Source organism: Mytilus galloprovincialis, chromosome 2 (genome assembly GCF_965363235.1).
Source record: "Mytilus galloprovincialis chromosome 2, xbMytGall1.hap1.1, whole genome shotgun sequence".
Lineage (NCBI taxonomy): Eukaryota > Metazoa > Mollusca > Bivalvia > Mytilida > Mytilidae > Mytilus > Mytilus galloprovincialis.
This window is the reverse complement of record NC_134839.1, coordinates 94,534,084-94,543,958: the sequence shown is the minus strand read 5'-3', so window position 1 is coordinate 94,543,958 and position 9,875 is coordinate 94,534,084. Positions and strand designations below refer to the sequence as shown.

Here is a 9,875-nt window from a genome sequence, read left to right as displayed (position 1 = left end):
CCGTTTTAGTGTATCTAGATTCATTAGAGACAGTCTCATGTCCATACACCTAAAGGATTCTTTAAAATAAAACACGGCTGGTATTGCTGTAAAATAATTACCAATTACTTCTTAGTAGTTAAAATTAAAATAGATGCAATAGGTAATTTATGAAATGTACAGTGAATTATCATATGTATTTATCATAGTTATCACTATTACAATGCAAATAATAACATGTGATCAATATTGATAATATTTTATTTACACACAGTGCAAGGAAGGGGTGTTCTAAAACACTCTTCCTTTAACATCAATTCTCAAAATATGGAGTATACGTGTGTTTTATATTTATTATTGTGTTACGTGTGTGTAATATTTGGACAAGATCCCGCGTGTTCTGGCAGAGATCAGTGTTCATGTGTTACTCCTGACAATCAAGTTATAGATCTCAGTTCATTAGGAAAAACCGATGGAAATGCAATGTAAGTCTCTTCTGTAGATATCATTTTTGGATTTTTAGATTGTTTAAAAGTGAGATTGTATTCTTAAATATTTTGTTTGTTTAACAGACTCTAAAGATAAGGTAATTTGTATCACTTCAGAATACAATGTCACGTGGGGCCTCGAGTGCTCATTGGTAAATATAAGAAAAGTAGTTTATCTATTGTATCAATAGCCCTTTAACACTGAGTTTGTGAGTTCGAACCCCGAACATGGCGAATGTGTTTGACTCAAATCTGAATTAACTAGGTTTGCCTATATTTCCTGTCAAAGGTCGTTGTGTTTCCCTAAATGCAATACAGCTTCCTTCATCAATCATTTAGGAACGCCACTATATATATCCAATAGGTCCGGGAACACAGTTATCGTCCTTTGATTGTCTTTGTCTAGAAATAGTTCTTAGTGTGGAGAGTGTATAACTTACATTTTTTAATACATTTTCCAAATTTTTTTATTTATATTTTATGAATGAAATAGTATGTACATTGTAGTATGTACCGGAATGAAATTAAATGTACGTATAAAAAAAATGTGCGGCGTTAATTTTTAGGTAAAGCAGAGATTTGGTCCAGTTTGAACGATCAAAAATATGTATGTCTGAAGCTGTCAGACCTCATAAACTTAAAATTATCCATATTTTGATTGAGAGCCGAAAGAATTTTCTATAGTTTTGATATAATTTATCCCAAAAGTAGTACACTACACTGTACTTTTTTTGGATAGAGCAGGTGCAATTTAAAATTTGCGTTTTTGTCCCAAATAAATGCACTACGAAATAACTATGTTCTCGGGACAATATTGCTGAAAGTGGTGTTAAACACCAATCAATCAATCATCATAAAATGTTGAACGACTTTTTTATTCAGAGATATTCAAACTGTTTTGAGTCAGCGTGTATTGTGTTCCTTTTTAAAAGATTGAAACCGCTTTAAAAATATTGTATTTTGCTTCCTATGCTTTATTGACCAGTAGAACTTTATAGCAGCCAGAGACAAAAACAGGCTACCTCACGACAAATAGCAGCACGACAAAATAAATTTATAAGATCTTGAAATAGTGTGATTGTACATTAGAAAAAGTAAAAACGATTGGGTTCTTTTACACGTAGGTTTCCAGATTTACAAGCACCAGATGGTTACATGTATTCATACAATCCATGTTACCCGTTCACAGAAATTCAATGTGTTGACCAGGCAGTAAGTATACTTAATTAGGCAAAATATATGTAGGAAGGCCGCCATTGACTGGATTCCAGATAAGCATATTCTCGATTTGCTCCAAGACATCCAATCAATTTATTCCGAAGGTTAAAGTAGATTGCTTGTGTCCTTGAAACCATACAACATCTTCTTATTTATGTCTAAACCTATTACATAATTATTTACAAAAAAAATAAGGAGATGTGGTTTGTTTGACAATAAGACATTTGTCAAACAGAGCCCAAAAGACAAAGATGTAAACAACTATTGTTGTTCTGTTAAATGCCAAATTGGATCAGACAGTTTTAAGAACAGCTAAATTTTTGTTCAATTTTTGAACTTCTAGTAGTCTATTTTTTGTGGAAACAAAAACCGTTACAATCGAAGGCCGAAATACAAGTGATAAGTAAGGCTTATATCAGCCATTTTTGCTAGATTTTTTTTTAAAACAAATTAGTGTATATCATTTTTTTGCCAATTAAGTTTATAAATTAGCTCTCTTTTGCGGCGGTCACACATAGCTGATTATTGAGACCGTTTTAGATTAGACAGCGCAACGACATCAAAAATTGAAAAAAAGTCTTATACGTTCGTAATAGAGTCATATGGATCGAGAAGGGTAGAAATAGGTCGGATAATCACTTCCAATAGTTAGGTGCTTCCCGTAACAATCGGGAAATTCAGCTAAATTCCTCTTACTAGTCGGATTTCAATCGTTAGTATGCTGTGACATATTCCACTGTATCGGATCAAAATCAATAAGAACTGTTCTGTGTTGTCTAAATGATGTCCTGATGAACTTGTCGAACGTTTTCCGTCTGTGTTGGTTCACTATATTGTCACTGTCTGGTCACTGTTGTATCTCTGTCTGAACGTTTCTTGAACAATAGCTGTACATGTTGTCATACTTGGATATTAAAAGGTTTTAAATTTTTTTCAATTTCCGGCCACGAATCACAGGATCTTGTTTGATTCCTCTTTTGCATTATAAAATTTCTTATGAAAGTTATTTTGAAGGTTTGCCAAGTTCCAGTAGACAGAACCACATCTTATCCGGCTGGAGATGCTGTTTCCGCTGTGTTCTCAAACGATGGCATCAATAACCGTATTACATATTCTTCTACAGATGGCGCTGGCACTACAAGGTTGCTGTAGTACTTATTACATTGTAGTTACATGTTGCGTGATCTTTGTCTTACGTTTATTCATCGTGTTTTATCTTGTATTCAAATATATGATACAAATGATCGCATATAGATTACCAAAAAATTGTAAAAAATTGAACTGACCACACAAACCACTAAAACCGACCAAAACAAAATAGACGAACAGAGAAAACAATGATGAACAACACATAGTCCAGACAGATTTACCTGGTAAAGTCATAAACTGTGGTTGGAGTATGCCAGTAAGCGTGCGTAATAGCAACTACATTTGTCTTTCAAGACCATTTGTCGTTGAAGTACATGTGTTTAATTGTCAATACTAAAAGTCGTAAAATCAATTAAAGAAACACCATGTCAAAACTAAACCATATCCTGATATGTGCTGAAAAAAATCGGCAAACCTTTTCATGTATTTCTTCTGGTTTCCGGAAATTTCGTATACAAAACCAGTACATCTGATCTGAACAAAAGCAAATATGCATTCCTGTTTTAATTTCATTTATTTATTTTATTGTTCAACAGAATTTCAACAAAGGTTTAACAGTGATCATAACTTGCGCTCCTTGAGCTTTCATTATTAACCAAATGTATTCACATATTTCACAAATTGATACAGTTATTCGTAGGAACTATTTTGTTTAATATGTACTTCTTTATTTTATGTTCTTTCTTACTATAGACCAAAATTAGTAACTCTACACCTCTTAGAAAGTGGTGTTTCTCTTATCACCTCCAATGCCATACATATTTCAACCAATTATATTATTGTTTCAGGACATCACAAGTAACACTTATATGTGATCCTAGTGCGAGTACTCCAGTAATGTCACCTCTGGGCGAACAAGGAAGCAGCATATATGTATGTAATCTTCAAATTGTTTATTAGATATAGATTGATAAATGAATATGAATATAATTTGGTTACTTAAATAAAAGATCATCTGTGACATGTCGTTACTATGATTAATATATTGATAAAGAAGGAATGCTATTTTGCGAGAACCGCGGGACGGAATCAAAACCTTGTTGAGAAAGTAGCTGACACAAGGTTGCTTGATTGTCTCTGTCTATTTAATGTGCCTGGGGACTGAAAGTTTACATACCCCGACTAGCAATATACACCTGTTTTGCTGTTATGTTATGTTATAGTACTTTTGAAGAAACTCATTATCGAATTTATTCTAAAGACATCAAATTAAGAAGGTTATTTTCTTTGTTGAGAAGTAAAAATGTAACTGCTTCTCGAAAATGACTCTGTAGTCAACAATTAGATGTTTGTAATCCTTGTTACAGATACTTGTAACACAATTCAAACGAGAGAGAAAACTAACAGCCTAATGTATAATTTACAAAATTATGATCGAAACAAGAATGTCCATAGTACACGGATGCCCCACTCGCACTATCATTTCTATGTTCAGTGGACCGTAATTTTGGGGTCAAAACTCTAATTTGGAATTAAAATTAGAAAGATCATATCTTAGGGAACATGTGTACGAAGTTTCAAGTTGATTTGACTTTAACTTCATAAAAAAACTACCTTGACTAAAAACTTTAACCAAAACTTTAACCACAAACTTGCATTATCATTTTCTATGTTCAGTGGATCGTGAAATTGGGGTTAAAAATCTAATTTGGCCTTTAATTTAGAAAGATCATATCATAGGGAACATGTGTACCAAGTTTCAAGTTGGACTTCAGCTTCATCAAAAACTACCTTGACTAAAAACTTTAACCTGAAGCGGGACAGACGAACGAACAGACGAACCCAGAGACAAGAAAACATAATGCCCCTCTACTATCGTAGGTGGGGCATAAATCAAATATATAACACAGTTACAACTGACAATCACTGAATTACAGGCTCCTAGTCATTGTACCGTATATTGATTTTGTGTCATGGATAGAAACCATCTATCACTTTTTTAACTCACCTGGCCCAAAGGGCCAAGTGAGCTTTTCTCATCACTTGGCGTCCGGCGTCCGTCGTCGTCCGTCGTCGTCGTCGTCCGTCGTCGTGAACTTTTACAAAAATCTTCTCCTCTGAAACTACTAGGCCAAATTGAACCAAACTTGGCCACAATCATCATAGGGGTATCTAGTTTAAAAAAATATGTGGCGTGACCCGGTCAACCAACCAAGATGGCCGCCACGGCTAAAAATAGAACATAGGGGTAAAATGCAGTTTTTGGCTTATAACTCAAAAACCAAAGCATTTAGAGGAAATCTGACTGGGGTAAAAATGTTTATCAGATCAAGATCTATCTGCCCTGAAATTTTCAGATGAATCGGTCAACCCGTTGTTGGGTTGCTGCCCCTGAATTGGTAATTTTGAGGAAATTTTGCTGTTTTTGGTTATTATCTTGAATAGTTAGATTTACAAATAAGTCAACATGTCCGAAATGGTCAGTTGACCCCTTTAGGAGTTATTGCCCTTTATAGTCAATTTTTAACCATTTTTAGCTCACCTGGCCCAAAGGGCCAAGTGAGCTTTTCTCATCACTTGGCGTCCGGCGTCCGTCGTCGTCCGTCGTCGTCGTCGTCGTCCGTCGTCGTTAACTTTTACAAAAATCTTCTCCTCTGAAACTACTGGGCCAAATTGAACCAAACTTGGCCACAATCATCATTGGGGTATGTAGTTTAAAAAATGTGTGGCGTGACCCGGTCAACCAACCAAGATGGCCGCTACGGCTAAAAATAGAACATAGGGGTAAAATGCAGTTTTTGGCTTATAACTCAAAAACCAAAGCATTTAGAGGAAATCTGACGAGGTAAAAATGTTGATCAGGTAAAGATCTATCTGCCCTGAAATTTTCAGATGAATCGGTCAACCCGTTGTTGGGTTGCTGCCCCTGAATTGGTAATTTTGAGGAAATTTTGCTGTATTTGGTTATTATCTTGAATATTATTATAGATAGAGATAAACTGTAAACAGCAATAATGTTCAGCAAAGTTAGATTTACAAATAAGTCAACATGACCGAAATGGTCAGTTGACCCCTTTAGGAGTTATTGCCCTTTATAGTCAATTTTTAACCATTTTTCGTAAATCTTAGTTATCTTTTACAAAAATCTTCTCCTCTGAAACTACTGGGCCAAATTAATTCAAACTTGGCCACAATCATCTTTGAGGTACCTTGTTTGAAAAATGTGTCCGATGACCTGGCCATCCAACCAAGATGGCCACCACGGCTAAAAATAGAACAGGGGTAAAATGTAGTTTTTTGCTTATAACTCTGAAACCAAATCATTTAGAGGAAATTTGACAAGGAGTTAAATTGTTAATCAAGTCAATATATATCTGCCCTGAAATATTCAAATGAATTGGACAACCGGTTGTTTGGTTGCTGCCCTCCCATTGGTAATTTTTAAAGAAATTTTGCTGTTTTTGGTTATTATGTTGAATACTATTATAGATAGCGATAAACTGTAAACAGCGATAATGTTCATCAAAGTAAGATCTACAAATAAGTCAACATGACCTAAATGGTCAATTGACCCCTTAAGGAGTTATTGCCCTTTATAGTCAATTTTTAACAATTTTCATTAATTTGGTAAATTTATGTAAATTTTTACCAAATATTTTTCTCTGTTACTAATGGGCAAAGTTCATTATAGATATAATTGTAAGAAGCAAGAACGTTCAGTAAAGTAAGAACTTCAAACACATCACCATCACCAAAATACAATTTTGTCATGAATCCATTTGTGTCCTTTGTTTAATATGCACATAGACCAAAGGTGAGCGACACAGGAAGAGCCTCTAGTTTTATTAGATTTAGAAAAAAACGCTTCAATTGTTTAATTTTGTGTTGCTCTAAATAACATACAAATAATTAAATATAAGAAGATGTGGTATGAGCGCCAATGAGACAACACTCCATCCAAGTCACAATTTGTATAAGTAAACCATTATAGGTCAAAGTACGGTCTTCAACACGTAACATTGGCTCACATCGAACAGCAAGCTATAAAGTGTCCCAAAAATGACTAGTGTAAAACCATTCATACGGGAAAACCAACGATCTAATCTATATAAAAAACGAGAAACACTTATGAACCACATCAACAAACGACAACTACTGAACATAAGATTCCGGACTTAGGACAGGTGCAAACAAATGATCATCACTAGTGAACATACACTGCACGAAAGTTTACATTAGAACATCAGAAAAGCTACATACAATTTATTTTCTATTTACTTCCCACTGCAGCAAACCAAACTGAGTATTAATTAACACGATAACAGTACATTAAACTTACCAAAAAAAGGAAAATACTCGTATTCAGTTGCAATTTAAAGATCAGATTCGGGCTTTTTGGAAATGAGATAACGAACAAGAAAGTCCTATAAACTCATGATGCTGATTTGTATGCTCATATTTAGAAGAAAAAAACTTCCATCAAGGCTGGGATGAGAACAAACGTTTGAAAGGCCAAACATCAAAACCAAATGAGTCTTTACAGAAGAGCCATGTATTTGTACATAGGGCAACTACATCCGAGGGAGTAGTATTTTTAGTTCAATTATAGATTTACACAAAATCGAATACCCATGAACATTCATCATTATTATTAGTACATGATTTGTAGTGTGTTTTGTTAAACATGTTTTATTTATATTCAAGAGTTAAATCGCTTGAACATTTGCTTTCAAACATTTAAATCTTTGTTTACTTTTTTCAAACTTCTAATTAGTTTAATAATGGCTAGTTTGTCTTTCTGATGTGTTTACAGCTTAATTTGTATTTTGCTTTTGCCACAATAAATCAATTGTCTTTCAGTACTTAACATTGACTTCGAAATGTTGTTGCCCTGGTGGCTGTGCCGATGGTCCTCCACCGACTGGTCCTGGTCCAACGAAGAAACCCGGGGAAGCAGGAGAAATTGATGGTCTAAGTATAGGCAGTATTCTTTGTATTGTGTAAGCTTATTACTTATAAATACGTACATTAATACATAATCAACAGCTGCACCAAGTGCGCATTATATCCCTTATTGTGAATATTGAAATCGTTGCAAGAATAAAATGGTGTATTTGGAAGGGGTGTAATCAAATATAAAGCGTATCTGAGTTTTCGTACGGAATGTGTACGGAAGGACGGACGGTCGAACATTAGTATACCATTAATATGGCCCGTCGGTTCGACTGGCGTTTAAAATTTGACGTTTCTGTTAAATTTATACACAACTATTTTGGTTGTTAACACGGTTATCCTGAACTTTCAGTGAGATGTGAGCGTTCGCTCTATGTTGAAGATCTCATTTTGTGACTTGGAGATTAAGAATATTAATAACGTTGTTCCCTTGACTTTGGTTTTGTTCTGGGCGTATAGAGACTTTGTGTAACGAAACAATCGTCATATATATAAAACTATCCATAATGATTGGTTGCTACATGTAAATCGTATAAAATAATTATAAATGCTGTTTATCTTTATTTGTCTAGAGTCCTGTGTGTTGGTGTTGTTTACTTGATCGGAGGAGTTTTGTTCATGAAATTTGGAAAGCAGGCATCAGGGGCTGATTTAATGCCTAACAAACAATTCTGGACAGGCGTTCCTACAAATATAAAGGTATTGTATATATATGTACATTAGTACAAAATGCATGTATATTATTTTTATTTTCTGTAAACGGTATAATGATCGAGAGACTAAAGTTTCACTTTAATTAAGTTTATTTTTACAAAGACAATCCTTTACCTTATCAGGAACATATACATGTATATAGATATACTGTTCCCTGATCTTATTAAATCTGTTTTTGTAAAGTATTGTCTTCCCGTACTCTTATTGGTGAATAGGTTTTCCGTATACAGTTACCTTAACCTCTTTTAGAGCTTCCGAAACTACATGTAGTGCAAGTGAGAGAGGGGAATGTGTAATGACAACATGCACATGTATGAGTTCTGTTTTAAATATAAGGCTTTTTTGGTTTTAACTTTATTATTATATTTTTATTAATAGTTATTTCATTTGTAAAATGTAAGAGTTTGGATTAATTTCTAGTTTTAATGTTTTTTATTTGCAGACTGGATTCCAGTTCACATATGGCAAAGTCCGCGGGAAGTCATCTGAGAAATACAATTCGATATGATAGATTTGATGTGTTAATTAATAAGGACATACTGCATTATACTGTTGTTATAATTTTGTACATTTCAGCTTTGATAAATATTTTTGTGTTTTATTTTACGAACTACATCTTTATACTTGAAGGTTACGTGTAATAAAACGATGATGTTATATATTCCTTATATCAGATTATGAGATGATAAATTGTACTTAATATTAAAATAATGCACTTATTTCTTTCACATTCTAAAATATTATTCTGTAGCGTTAAATTAAAGTTTCCGAGTATTTTCACACCAATTTTTCTCTTCTGATGTCTGATACAACACAACACCAAACATCCTTGACTTATCATATTAAAGTGGTTCTCATGAACCTGATGTTATAAAAAACCTTAAACATTTGAACTGAGGAAGTATTTCAAAGTCAATAGAACATGTTTGGGGTGATGACAAATAATACATTTTTAAAAGCGGTAGAAATGAGAGGCTATTGGTACTTTACGGAACGGAACGGAACGGAACGGAACGGAACGGAACGGAACGGAACGGAATTTTATTTAAGGTATCCAAAGGGGGCATTTATCAAAATTTCGAAAAATCTTTAAAACAAAACAAACTTTAAAATTTCTGTGTTTTACGGTTTTCCATATACAAATAACACAAATGTATACTTAATCTCATCTTCACAGGTGAAATGTGTAATAATGTATAACATCGGGAAATATTCTGAAGATGAATATGTCGGATTGTCCTGATAAATTATCATGAAATTAACGCATTTGCAAGTCATGCATTATGATATCTAGACTGACCTCACGTCGTCCTTGATTAGAGACAGTGATCAAGTTGAATCTGATTTAAACTTTTTAATTTATTTTTCCGTTCCGTTCCGTTCCGCAAAGTACCAATTGCTCTGAGGAATTGGTATTTAACGGAAAAAACGGAA

At 33.9% G+C, this 9,875-nt stretch overlaps 1 protein-coding gene across 1 annotated transcript; it reads left to right on the top strand.

The window, feature by feature from the left end:
- The first annotated feature begins 204 nt into the window (after positions 1-204).
- LOC143064944 (uncharacterized) lies at positions 205-9,221 on the top strand. The gene is made up of 7 exons (XM_076238172.1): positions 205-464; positions 1,592-1,679; positions 2,700-2,827; positions 3,623-3,707; positions 7,635-7,774; positions 8,300-8,426; positions 8,884-9,221. The coding sequence occupies exons 1-7, from the start codon at positions 307-309 to the stop codon at positions 8,947-8,949; spliced, it is 792 nt and encodes a 263-aa protein (XP_076094287.1). The 5' UTR covers positions 205-306; the 3' UTR covers positions 8,950-9,221.
- The last annotated feature ends 654 nt before the right edge of the window (positions 9,222-9,875 follow it).